Below are 14,474 nucleotides of genomic sequence, written 5' to 3'. Positions count from 1 at the left end.
GGGGAAAAGTTAGGGTGAGAGATGTGTTGAGGGATAGTATGAAAGAGAAATTGAGTAGAACATACAACTGAATAATTGCTCAAGAAGAATGGAACAAAGAATAATAAGTGCTCAAGTGCCCCTTTCTCTTCTGCCTGCCTCTTCTCTCCATCCTCTGTCCCATCTTCCTCCCTCCAGATCTCCAACCTTGTTCTTAGACTGTAAGCTCATTATGGGCAGGGAACATGTCTGCTAACAAATACCATTATTATTATTATTATTAATTATGTTGTATTGTATTCTACCAAGCACTTAGTACAGTGCTCTGCACATAGTAAGAGCTCAATAAATATCATTGATTGATTGAATGATCAAGGATAATAAGGACAAGGAAAATTAAGGAAGACCATACAGGAGAGGAAAGGACACGAGAAGAGGCATATGAGAGGAAAAAAGCAGACTTTCCCACAGAGGAGAAGAGAAGCAGAGGAGAAGAAAGTGACAGAGAGTAAATTACCTCATCTATTTAACCCAGTGACAGAATGAACATCTTTTCTAGACATATGAAAGAAGAACTGTGTTTCTCACCTGGATATTTACCACCCTTATTTCTTCGGATGAAGCAAACAATCAGCAAAATCAAGATAAGAAGGGCAACAGCACACATGAGACCAATGAACCATCCTTGAGTTGCAATGTCAACCTGTCGGCTTGCCATTGCTAGAAAATGGAAGAGGGAAATTATTAGAAGTGTTTTTCATATAATTTTAACATATGTGCATGTTTAAGTTTTCATATCATTCATGTATCATGCAACAGCATAAAAACAATGTTTCTTATCAGTTATGACTATGGTATATTACTTTAAAAGTGTTATTTTCCCATGTTCAGAGTTGCTGCATTGATATTTTAATAAATCCTGACATTTTACTTTAATGACATTTAACACTGAACCTCGCAAAAGCTCTCAAATATTCAATTCCCGGCTCATTATCTCACCACAGTCCAAAACTATTTTCAACATTTTGCCACAGATCATCTTTGAGGGAGAAGATACCTATACTTCATTGTTCCCTGGTGGCTGCAAATTTGAGGGAGGAGGGATAAAAATTTGTGGTTTTCTAATTGCTTTCTGGAATTTAAAGGGCTTTTTGTGGGGGTTTTTTCTAAATTTAGAATTTCTTCTTAGAAATTGTTCCCTGAGAAGCAGTTCTATGGAGAAAGCCCCTGAGAAGAAACTTTAAATTGAATAAAAAGGAACAAAAATTTACAAGCATGGGCAAGTAGTCTTGGGAAACAGTATGGCAGTCATCTCAATTTCAAAGCATATTCTTCTATTTCAAGGAAAATTTGCCTTTTTAAAGGAAATACACCAAAGATGCACAAATAGTCTTGTTTATGAAGAATATTTTTATGAGAAATGGGAAATACTTGATGTTGGAAAATACCTTTCTTCACATTCTATTTCTGGCTGGTATGCTGGTTTAATAACTGTATTTTTAGAGGGCTACACTTTTTCCATACTCAAGGAAGAAGAGACTGTTCTCTCTTTATATCAAAGCATGCCTGTGTCAAATATAATAATTAAATTCAATTGAACATGTCAAGCATAGTTGGTACAAAGCATTGTATTCACTTTATTGAATCTGTAGTATGTAGAAAATTTTATAATATATGATTTTATTTCCTCTTCTCTTTTTCACAGATTACAAGAAATGGATACAAATGAAAACTTAAAGGTGATTAGAAAGGTTAAAATGCATTTTTTTGCCAAATAAAATCAGAAAAGGAATGGTTTTCTCTAGATTGCAGCTGGTATTTATGCTAGACTGTAAGCCCGTTGTTGGGTAGGGACTGTCTCTATATGTTGCCGATTTGTACTTCCCAAGCGCTTAGTACAGTGCTGTGCACACAGTAAGTGCTCAATAAATACGATTGAATGAAATGAATGAATATTCCAACAATTACGCACTTCATTACATACAACATGGAGACATGTGTGTAAAAATTGAGATATCTCCCACTAGGTGTTCAACCTGAAGGGCCTGCCATTAACCAGCTTGGACTTACTTGTTGCTGTATGTTTACTAGTCACTAAAAAGTCAGAGTAAATTTAAAGTTTGTGAATGTTGTAGTACAAAATTAGCCTGTAGTGCACACCATCAAACCTGATGAATATGGCTGCACTGGCTAGAGACTTTTCTGGACTTTCACGTCTAATGGTGATGTCCTAGTATTTGGTGGCCCGCTGTATTTCTGGCATTTGATATTCTGATGGATTCTGTGGTTTGGGCAACAGGCTAAAACACGTTATTTTTCCAAAGTTTTAGAAGTTAGGCTGATCATAGATGATGCCTATGAGTGTTTGTACAGCAAATGGGAGTTTTGTGACACAACATTTATAACAGAAAGTGAGCAAGATTGGCTGTGGCCCCTGATGAAAAGTAGATACTGAAATAGCATTTTAATGGAGATTTGTTTCCCACACATGCCTGAAAATGCAAAATATGCAAACATTAGACTCTGACTTTAATGGAAAAATAACATGATGTAAAAGCCATAGGCACAATTTTACCCAGTTATTTGTATTCTTTTGACTAATTTTATTTCTAATAGGAAAAGACTTAAAACTCAGGATCCCTTAGAATCCAGAATTTCCTATAAGGAGAAAATTCATGCTTTCCCTTCCTCTTCTCTTCCACCTTGTTGATTTTCATCCTGAGTCAGCCCCACAACCTGACATAGAAGAGGCAGGCAGCCACAGCATGCAAGCTTGTATTCATGCGAGCACAGTATGGTCAACCGGAAAGCTATACAATCAGACATACAATGAAACATCTAGTTATTTTATTATAAATTGTTTTCATTACGATTACTTTCTTTGCCACGGGGGTGGCCTGAGTATGCTTTTTACTCTTATGTTCTGCTAATTTGGCATGCCCTTCCAATGCTTTTAACACCCTCTTGAATTTCTAAAGCACGGCTTTGACATTACCTAAGCAAACAACTCAAATCATTTTGTGATTTTGCCAGCACAGAAACTGTGAAGGTGGATCAAGGACAAAAAGCAAGTGGTAATAGAAGGTGATACTCTGAAATGTGGGTTCTGCACTGAATTATGGGGGAGTGGAGGATAAAGCGGGTTGACAGCAGGGAAGTTTCTGGGAAGAAGCTTCTGGGAAGCTTCAGGGAAGAGGTGAGATTACAGGGACTGCAGCTGACCTCACTTCTAACCCTGTGGGGAAGGCCAGAGAGGATCTCTTCTCTGCCTGCAGTTCACCTTCCCAACTGCCTTAAAATGGCTTGTTCCTTTCCGCAGTCAGACATCTATTGGCTGCTTACAGATCTGAATGCTATAGCTTGTCTTGCCCTGAGCATTTCAGGAGAGACTCAAGGACCTGAGGAGTGAGGGGAATAGAGATGGGAGCTCAGGAAGTGTTATGGACACCCTCACAGTTGAGGTAGCTACAGAAGCTTCTTGAATATGAATGCTTTAGTTGAGTGGTTCAAACAGAATCACAACAGTGATTTCTCAACAGCAATGTGTTCTTCAGAACTAGGATGTGTCTATCTCATGAAGAAAGAAAAGAGTAAGTGAATAAATCAGATATAGGGAAGTGATGAGGAGCCTCTCATATTGTCTGGGAACTTTTTGTCACCCAGAAGTCTGTCTTAGGATGCAGAAAGGGTCACTAAGGAGCTGGTTAGGTGCCCTTCGATGGGGAAATTGGATCTCTGAAGACAGCTTGACTCTAGAAAGACATAGTTGGAACTCTTTTGTGAGAATCTGTATTTATCATTAGCATACATTATGAGTTTTGCCGATAGTTTTTTGAGTTGGGCTTTTTCTCTGAGTGAGGTCTCCTCCAACCATTTCACATCCTGCTTACCTTAACTGTGATTTCCACTATCATTCCCCATTCTCCGAGGTCCTTGTTGTAGTTAAATTAGACTCCAAATAAGGGTGTATGTGTTTGTGAGCTAAGGGAAGGCAGCTGCCTTTTGCTTTGCTCAGGAGGCAATGTAGATTTGGGGAACAGTGATTTTCACCTCTTCCAGAGAACAGAACAGTTCCAGTCAACATTGTAAATCTTACCAAACCTTCTCTTTCCCAGCCATCTCTCCAGAGGATGTTTCCTCTTACTCTCAAATTTGATCCCCTTAATCCATTTCCTGTACTTTGCACCCTTTCACCTGCTCCCACCCCTCTCCTATCCCTTACCACCTTTATCCTTTCTCACTTTCTCCCTGCAATGGAAACTGTCTTCATTGGATCCCATTATTTCTTCCAGAAATCTCCTTCTGTCATTTTTGCCCAAACTCCTTGAATGAATTTTGCACATTTGCTGTTTTGATTTCCTCTCCTCTAGTTCTCAACTTGATCAACTGCAATCTTTTTTTTGCTCCTTTCCTTCCCATGAAACTGACCTTTCCAAGACCTCTAATGACCTCTACATAATCAAGACAAATGGGCTCTGTCTTAACCCTCTTTGACCTCTCAACGACCTTCACTATTGTTGGCCACTCCCTCCTTCTGAAAATTCTATTCTGTTTGCTTTTATTGAGTTCTTTTCCTAACTTTTCTGCTCACTTCTTCTCTTTCGCATTCTCCGAGTCTCCATCTCTCACCCCTCCTCTAATTATCACTAGAATGGAAGCTCCTTGAGGGAATAGATCATGTCTACTAAATCTATTATCCTCTGCCAAGGGCTTAGTATTGTACAGCACACAGCACAGCAGAAGCTCAATAAATGCTATTGATTATGGGTATCCTAGAAAGTTTTGTTCTGGCTCTTCTACTCTTCTAACTATACACTACTTGCTCAGGAAGTTTTTATTTGGTTTCAGACACCACCTCTATGTGGATCACTCTTTAGTCTACTTCTGGTTTTACCATTTTCCCTATTACCAACTACCTAATACCAGGATAAGTTTCCAGGTTTTCTGCCAATGATACCCCTCTTATCAACTCTCTTTACTCTCTTTCTTCCCAGCTCATTCTCCTTTTTCCCCCAAGATAATCTTATAACTGTCCCTTGCTCTCCTGTCTCTGTCCTTTGGCTCGAACTGTTCCTCCACAACTTTATCCATGTTCGAAGGCCTCCCCAAATCCTAAGTCTTCTCCAATTAACACTCTGCATCACAAACTGAGTCATCCCAACAGCCACCTCTACCCCTTAAACATTAATATCAATCCTCAGCACTTGTGTATAAATATGCAATCAACAGCACACTGAATTCTTTCTTCTCATTTCACTGTTTGCAAATCACTATAACGTCTGAATTAAAACTGCATGAATAATGCAGTTTGGCTTTTGAACCCTTCACTCCTTTGAAACTACACTCTCTGAGGTCATCAGTGAAACTCCTTAGAGTCAAGCTCCAAAGGTGATACTGCATCCTGGACTTTTTTGACCACTCAGTTGCTTTTGACACCTTGGACTGACCTGCTTCTTGAAACACTCTGAGTTCACAATTTTACCAACCCAGAACTAACCTGGCTCTTCTCCTACCTCTCTGACTGCACTTTTTCAGTTTTGTTCACTGGCTTCTCCTTTCTCTCTCATCCCCTTTACTGTGGACTTCCCCCAAGCTTTTGTTTTGGGTTCTCTCCTTACTCTACACTCACCCTCTTGGGAAGCTCATCAAGACACCTGGTTTCAGGTATCACCTCTATGTGGATGACTCCCAAATCAATCTCTCTAGCCCTGACTTTTTCATCTGACCAAAAATCTCACATCCCCACTCAGATGCCCTGCTGGTATCCTCAAATTCACCATGTTGGAGACAAAATTCATCATATTTCCCTTTAAATCTACTTTTCTCCCTAAACTTACCATTTTAGTAAATAACACTATCTCACCTCATTACTCTCCTACTACAACCCAGCCCGCACACTTTGCTCCTCTAATGCTAAACTTCTTACTGTGCCTCAATCTTGATTATCTTGCTGCCGACTCCTGCCCACGTCCTATCTTTGGCCTGGAATGCCCTGCCTCCTTCAAATCCAGGACAATTATTCTCCTCCCATTCAAAGCCTTACTGAAGGCGCATATCCTCCAGGAGGTCTTCCCTGACTAAGCCCCCCCTTCCTTCTTTCCCACTCCCTTCTGTGTCACCCTGACTCGCTTCCTTTGTTCTTCCCCTTTTCCAGCCTCACAGCACTTATATACATATCTGTAATTCATTTATTTACATTAATGTCTGTCTCCCACCTTCTATACTGAAAGCTCATTGTGGGCAGGGAGTGTATCTATTTATTGTTGCATTATACTCTCAAAGGCACTTAGTACAGTGCCAGGCACACTGTAAGCACTGAGTAAATATATTTGAATGAACTACCATCCTTTCTTTCCCAGAAGGTCACAACCTCTATTTTTCACAGTCTTTCAACTCACCCACTGAATCTACTGGAAAATCCTGACAGTTCCTGCTACACATCATTTCCCATGTCCACTTCTTCCTCTCTAACCAAACTCCTGTTATCTGGTATATGCTGTGGTCTTAAACCACTAGACTATTTGCACCAGCTTCTTTGCTAGCCTCCTAATATCCAACCTCCCCCTTCCCCCACATTCTTTATTATATGTTGCTGCATGGTTCAGCATGGGCCTAGGATTCAGAAGGTCATGGGTTCTAAACCCAGCTCTGTCACTTTGATATGACCTTGGGCAAGTCACTTCACTTCTCTGTGCCTCAGTAACCTCACCTCTAAAATGGAGATTGAGACTGTGAGCCCCATTTGGGACAGGGACTGTGTCCAACCCGATTTGCTTCTATCTACCCCAGCACAGTGCCTGGCACTTAGTAAGCATTTAACAAATACTATTATTATTATTATCATAATAATGTAAAATGGGGATTGACTGTGAGCCCCCCGTGGGACAACCTGATCACCTTGTATTCCCCCCTCCAGCACTTAGAACAGTGCTTTGCACATAGCATGTGCTTAATAAATGCCATTATTATTATTATTATTATTATTATCTTCAGGAAGCATCACACAGCCCATATCTCTCCTCTCCTCAAAACTCTAAACTGGCATCCTATGTCTTTCCTCATCAAACAAAAACTCCTCACAATTGGCTTCAAGGCTCTCTACCAAATCACTTACCTTACCTATCTGGTCTTTTACTCTGCTTTTCCCTGACTCACTCCCTTTATTTTCATGAAGGCAACCTTCTAGCTGTACCTTGCTCTTAACTTTCCAGCCCCCATCCCATCATTCACTCTTGCCCCTGTTGAAAATTAATTCCCTTCCCAAATAAAGTCCACTCACTGCTCTCCCCACATTCAAAATACTCCTAAAATTTCACCCTGAACAGCAAGGCATTTCTAATCAATTTCCCAGCACTTTAAGCTCTACGAACCCATCAGCTGGTTCTAGCACTTACTGACCTCCACACATCCTCAGTACTCCTTATATATTGTTATTCAATTATATTTTTTAATGACTCTAGTAAATATTTTTATGTTTGTCTCTCTCATTAAACTGTAAGTTCCTTGTGGGAAGGGAATATGTCACTTCTTAATAAACACTTATTACTTAGTAGCTCAATAAATGCTACTAATACTTCTACTACTGCTGCTGCTGGTAGCTATGTTTTCCTACTCTTTGCCATTGCATTTATGTTACCTGTGTCTGTCTGCTCCCCCATTACATTGTAAACTCCTTGAGGACAAAGGGCCATTTCTTCTACTTTGTATGATCCAAAGCACCTATTATAGTGTTCTGCACACAGTAGATAGTCAATAAGCAGTCAATCGTAGTCACTGGGCATTTACTTTGTACAGAGTACTGTACTAAGTGCTTGAGAAAGTACAGGGCAGTCGAGTTGGTAGACATAATCCCTGTCCAAAATATGTTTACTGGTTTACAGGGTGCAGAAAGGGGGATACAGACATAATAATAAATTATAGATAAGGGAAATAGCAGAGAATAAGGCTATGGGCCTAAGTGCTGTGGGGCTGGGAGTGGAGTGAATATCAAGTGCTCAAGGGGCATACAGATCCAAGAGCACAGATCACACAGAAGGGAGAGAGAAAGGAAGGGAAATGTGGGCTTAGTTGAGGACGGCCTCTGAGAGGAAATGTGATTTTAAGAAGTCTTTGAAGGTGGGGGAAAATGGTGGTATGGTGTATGTGAGGGAGGAGAGAGTTCCCAGCCAGAGAGGGGACATGGTGGTGAGATAGATGAGACTGAAGAACAGCGAGTTGACTGGTGTTAGAGAAGCCAAGTGTGAGGTCTGGGTTGTTGTAAGAGATCAGTGAAACGAGGTAACAATCAATCAGTCAATGGAATTCATTGAGTGCTTACTGTGTGCAGAACACTGAACTAAGCATTTGGGAGAATACAATTCCAAAGAGGTTAGAGGGGGAGAGCTGACTGAGTGCCATAAAACTGATGCTAAGGAGTTTTTGCTTGATGAGGAAGTGGATGGGCAACCACTGGAGGTTTTTAAGGAGTGGGGAGGCACAGACTGAACATTTTCATGGACAAATGAAATACTGAGGTTGACGATGATGATGATAAAAGGAATGGAAAATACAGTTATGCAGGCTCATGAAAAATTATACCCATACATAAGGAGGATAAGATGAGTAACAGGGTGCGCAGTTAGGCTCACTCTGCTGGATTTAGGCCAGATAACCAAATATGAGTATTTAAAGAACCCACAATTCTTTAGGGACAGGATTAGAAAAATGAATTCCAGGAAAAGAGATGAAGATATTTTAAATGATGTTAAAGGGAAGACGGATTTGGCAAAATTCCACTCCCCCCCCTCCACCCCCCGATAGAAGGGAAAATTAATAACGGGTGATATATTTGCTATTACTCTATGAATCTTGATGCTGTGGCATAACAGTAGTACGACAATACTGACATGCTGGTATATGGGGTCTTGTATCACCCCCACAAGTTTCCTCATGAAACTAATAGTGGCAGCAACATATACACATCAATAAAAGGAAAATATAATCATATAATATCATGTAAAATCAGAAGCTGAATATGTTTTAAAGGAGAATTGTACTGTTAGCATTATATTATCCTTTATTCAAATCAACATAGAATATATTTCAAGGTAAAAATTCACTTCCTTAAATTGTCTGTGTAATAAGGTGACTAAAGACACATAATATAATATAATACTGGAGTGTAATATTTGTAATTCAATATTAATATATGAAACACCACTCTTTATTGAAAAAGAGAATTACTCATATTTTTGTGACGTGAAAAAGCCTTTGGATTTCATAATTTTCTTTATAAACTACTTATTGTGGCAATAATACTTCATACCTTAAATAACTAACATATATGGTATTTACATTAATGAGTTCAAAAAACATATTTCAAGTTTGCACATTGGCAATCAATATTCCCAACAATTAAAATGTCAACTGCGTATTTTTCTTGCTACAGATAACTTTATTAATGTTATCATTTACTTCTCTTGTACTCTAATCACACTTCAGGTCCTCCTGAAACCATTAGGGGATATAATACTATGGGACATCATCAGCATGCAAATCCGTTCAAGGCGATTAAATTATGTCGAATAGCAATTTCAAATGATGGGCATAAGAACTTTTTTTTTAACAACTATGCCAGGTCTATAGTAGCAAAAGTGAAGTGGAGAATTTTGTCATTTATCTGGATGATCTGAGCAGAGATAATTTTTTCCTGAACTATCATGATATTCCCCCCAAAAAGAGTTCCATTTAATCATTTCAATTCTCCATCTCTTGATAGGTTAGACCCAAGTGTATCCCTTCAGCAATAAATGTTCTATGATACAAAAAACCACTGTACCGAATGCTTTAGTCAATATGTTCCTAGAAAAGGCTCAGTCACACGTAACTCTATTAAAATTAATTCTATAATTGGAGTAACTGAACATGTTCTAATTCTGAATGAAACAGAATGGACCACAGTGTGCCTCACCTGGACCTGTCTCAAACATATCCTCTGAACTCACATAACCAGAATCCCCCTCAGCACCAACTCGGACTTTATATGCTGTTCCCGGCGTTAAGCCCGTTAACCCAAAGAAGCTTCGAGAACCATTTACAATTTCTTTTCTCCATTCTTCTTTGCCTAGGGACATTTTATAAAGACAATGTTTTGAGTTACTTTAAGAGTAACTTCTAATAGACAGGAAAACACATTGCACAGTCTAATGAGTAGATGCAGGTTATTTGGTTTGGATTTTCAGAAATGGCAATGGTTTTAGTCAAATGTTAATTACAAACACATCAGTGAATGGAAAAAAATAAAAAAAAAGGGCTAACTGCTGCCCAGGAATTCCACGAGAACACTGATTAAATTATCTGAACATAGGATTATACGGATTCAAAAATATTTGGAAAGATAGTCTATTGAACTTAAATTCTTGAAGTTGAACTTCTTGAAGTTGAAGTTCTTAAGTTGAACTTGATTCTCTCCTCTGGGATGAGGGAGGAGAATTACTTGGGCTTTGACTGGAAAAGAGCTTCCTTCTCTTTCTCTCTATTCTCTCTACAAATCCACTGTCAGAAGCCAGAGTTCAGAGCACAACAAGTCTGTTCTGAGGAGGCTTCAAAAGGAGGAAATGGGGACTTGGAAGGTGGGGAAGAAGAAGGCTTGACTTGGGGTCACAAGAAATGTCAGAAAAGAGAACTGTGAGGGAGCTGAAAGGTCAATGACGAGAGGTGAAAAGCTGCCCAGAAAGAAGAAACAGTATTAAGGGATGCAAACAAGAGGGTCAATGAAAAGAGAGAAAATAGAAATTTCCATGCCCTGGCAAATTATCGATAAAGTCAGTTGATTGAAAATAACCATATAGTAAAAAAAAGGTTACTTTTATTAAGAACTACTACTACTAATGTCTAAGTGGAAATGGGGATAATTGATTCTTGTTTTCCAGGGGTGATTCTTTGAGCTATTAAAAATACCTCCCCAAAAAATGAAAACCAAAAAAAAAAAATAGAGAATTTACTGCTCTTGGGATCTATTCATCCATGAACACATGGTAGGTGTTTCTCAAACTAAGAACATTAGTATTTTAGCTCTCCTATGTTGTCCAATAGATGTTGAACTTGAACTTATGTACATATTTTTATATTCTACTGCTTCCCCTTGCCTATAATTTATGTTATGTAGGTCTCCCCTGTTAGACCGTGAGCTCTCTGAGGGTAGAGATCATGTCTACCAACTCTGTTGTAATGGTACACAGTGAGTGCTCAAGAATTTATTATTGAGTACAGAAAGCCTGGATTTCAAATCAGTGATAAGATTTTTAAGATACTGTCTTTTAATATCTTCTTTGAACAAGCATTTTTAATATTTTTCTTCTTGTATAAAATTGAGCAAAACTCTCCCTGCAGTTGGCAGGTGGCTGGACAATTAGGAAGCCCTAGAGAAACACCCTATCTATTATGTTGCTCCTGAGATGCCCTGAGTTGCCCACCAACAGCAAAGGGCAGGGATGGGACATGCCAGAATGTGACTGGAAGCTGGGCATGAGTGGCAATTCTGTAACTTAAACTCTAGTAATCAATATGTTCCTGGCAGGAGCATGTTATCTTTTGTGACTAAGGCAGCAAAGGTTTTGAGCTCATGGCTAAGACCAGGAGACAGAGAACTTGAAGAGGAGGAGAGGACAGAGAAGGAAGCTTTATTTTTCTACCAAGGACGAGAGGAAGCAGTGTCAGAGCCTCCCAGTTGTGGAGGGGAGAATCAAGCTTTCACCCACAACTTTAGAAAAAATGTTTCCATTCACCTTTTTTTTTTCCACAACACAGATTTTAGTCCTTCATTTTAAAACTTGGCCCTGCATGGTTGAATGGTGCATACAGTAGCAGCGTGGCTCAGAGGAAGGAGCACGGGCTTCGGAGTCAGAGGTCATGGGTTTTAATCCTGGCTCCGCCACTTGTCAGCTGTGTGACTTTGAGCAAGTCACTTAACGTCTCTGTGCCTCAGTTTCCTCATCTGGAAAATGGGGATTAAGACTGTGAGCCCCATGTGAGACTACTTGATTACCTTGTATCCCCCCCCCAGCGCTTAGAACAGAGCTTGCAACATAGTAAGCACTTAACAAATGCCATCATTATCATTATTATTACAGAACAAGGGGCTACTAGCACTCTATGAAAAATATGTTGCCAATTAAGTACCAGGGATATTAGTGAAAAGCCAGTTTGTTCGAAAATTTGACTCATTTTCTGGTTCCAATTTAGTTTTGCTCATTTGAACAACTTCTGTTCAGTCTGGAGGGCAGACAGCTTTTAAAATGAAGGCCATAATGGTGGGCTATATTTGATGACTAATATCTCTTTAAATTTATTTTTAGAATCATTAAATGAAATTGCTTCTTACGGCCTGCTATACCATATTCAACATATAAGTTCACATGATCTGGTCCCTCATACTGCCAACTGATATTTGCATAGGTCTCAGCAGCTGCTGCTGTAACATTCCTTATCCTTGGATTAACTGGTGACACTAAATACATAACAGACAAAGAAAACGTGAAAATACAGCTCTAAATACACCACTGTAATGAAGCATAAACGTTTTGAAACACAAACCTCAACACCCCCCCCCCCAACAAAATCACCATATTTTTAAAATTTAAGGTCCATTTTCTATGGCATCATTTTCATCACGATAGTATTAGATTACAATAAAATAATAGTATGTTATTGCAGTCTCAAATCAAAAGGTAAAGTTCAAACTATAGATCATACCATGAAGGTCCTATATTCATATTGCTCTTATTTAAATTTATAATCCTGGAAAAGATCATAACCTTAATCTCTAGAAGGATGAGAAAAGTGTGAAAAATTCGTATTACTTGAACTTGGCTCTTACCCAAAACATAGGAAAGCACTATACTAATCTATTCTAGTTGTGTGAGTGTTTAAAACCCCTGCAATAAGCACTTATCCACTGTCTCTAGAAACAAAGCGTTGGACAGTGAATTTTGAAAAAAAACCCTGCAACAATCCAGAACGATGAATAAAGCATTAAACAGAAGTCAAAGAGTACACTAAACTGCAGCAGTGAACACAATTTCCAGATTCCATTTCGGAACTCCACAATTCCTTCACTTCTGGTTGTGAACATGTCTGTTCAGTTACCTTTTATGTGCTTCTATTAAGGATCACGACACCTACAGATTGTGTGTTTCACAGAGAAAGCTTCTAAATATCTTTTATCAGAGAAAATAGGAAAGGAAAAAAAAGTAAAACTATTTTCATCTGGTACATCAAAATAAACATAACCACATGTCTGCTGTGTGACCTTGGGCAAGTCACTTAACTTCTCTGAGCTTCAGTTCCCTCATCTGTAAAATGGGGATTAAGACTGTGAGCCCCATATGGGACAACCTGATCACCTTGTATCCCCCCCAGCGCTTAGAACAGTGCTTTGCACATAGTAAGCGCTTAACAAATGCCGTTATTATTGTTATCATTATTATTATAACCAAATCCAGAAAGACCATGGGTTTAGGAGTTGGATGATGCAGGTTCTTCTACTGTCTCTGTCACTTGCCTGCTGTGTGGCCTTGGGCAAATCACATAGCTTCTCCATGCCTCAGTTTCCTCATCTGTAGAATGGGGATAATGATTCCTCTATTTCCCTACAGTACAGCGATGTTGTGAAGACAAAAATGAACTAAATAATGTGAAAGCACCAAAGTGCTCTATCGTATCAAGGTATAATCATTGTGTGTATTATAGTTGCAGCGTGGCTCAGTGGAAAAAGCACGGGCTTTGGAGTCAGAGGTCATGGGTTCGAATGCCGGCTCCACCACTTGTCAACTGTGTGACTTTGGGCAAGTCACTTCTCTGGGCCTCAGTTCCCTCATCTGTAAAATGGGGATGAAGACTGTGAGCCCCACGTGGGGCAACCTGATCACCTTGTAAATTCCCCAGGGCTTAGAACAGTGCTCTGCACATAGTAAGCACTTAATAAATGCCATTATTGTTATTATTATTATTATTATTTCAAGCAATGCTAACTCATTCATAAAATACTTGTAAAATTAGAGCTCAGGTGCATTTTTCCAAGTGTGCTAATTTACTACCGAATAAATTACTTAATTTGATCCCTTTTCCATTAAGGATCAAAATTTGTGAAGAAATTCATGTTCATCATCATTCGCAATAACTCTGCCCTCTCTTCTGCTTAGCAAAATTACTTCTCCTCCCTTATCGACTCCCGTGCCTTTTGTCCCTACTAACTATTCCAAATGTTCAACATCCTGCTGAAATGCCCCAGGATTCTCACCTTCCCCTAATAATCTTGACAACTACTTTGTAGACAGAGTACAAACTAGCAGGCATGAGCACCCTAAAACCTCACCTTTAACTCCCTCTCACCCTCACAACCACTCTGTCATTCTTCTCAGGCATTTCTCAAGAGGAGATATCCCACCTGCTTACAAACTCTGCTCCCTCCACCTGAGACTCTGACCCCATCCCCTCTCACCTGGGAAACAGAGTAG

General features: G+C 39.3%; 1 protein-coding gene across 37 annotated transcripts in view; it reads right to left on the bottom strand.

The window, feature by feature from the left end:
- NRCAM (neuronal cell adhesion molecule) overlaps positions 1 to 14,474 on the bottom strand; it is a 235,903-nt gene that overhangs the window by 15,107 nt on the left and 206,322 nt on the right. For 23 of the 37 annotated variants that reach the window (XM_038752542.1, XM_038752547.1, XM_038752546.1 and 20 more), the window contains 3 exons: positions 12,341 to 12,466; positions 9,929 to 10,081; positions 568 to 699 (listed from right to left, as the gene is read on the bottom strand). In XM_038752542.1, the coding sequence (XP_038608470.1) occupies positions 568 to 699; positions 9,929 to 10,081; positions 12,341 to 12,466 (411 nt within the window). The remainder of the gene's footprint in view (positions 1 to 567; positions 700 to 9,928; positions 10,082 to 12,340; positions 12,467 to 14,474) is intronic. The other 14 variants (XM_038752565.1, XM_038752567.1, XM_038752566.1 and 11 more) reach the window with 2 other exon arrangements.

This window comes from Tachyglossus aculeatus, chromosome 10 (genome assembly GCF_015852505.1).
Source record: "Tachyglossus aculeatus isolate mTacAcu1 chromosome 10, mTacAcu1.pri, whole genome shotgun sequence".
Lineage (NCBI taxonomy): Eukaryota > Metazoa > Chordata > Mammalia > Monotremata > Tachyglossidae > Tachyglossus > Tachyglossus aculeatus.
This window is presented reverse-complemented; position numbering and strand designations above follow the sequence as displayed.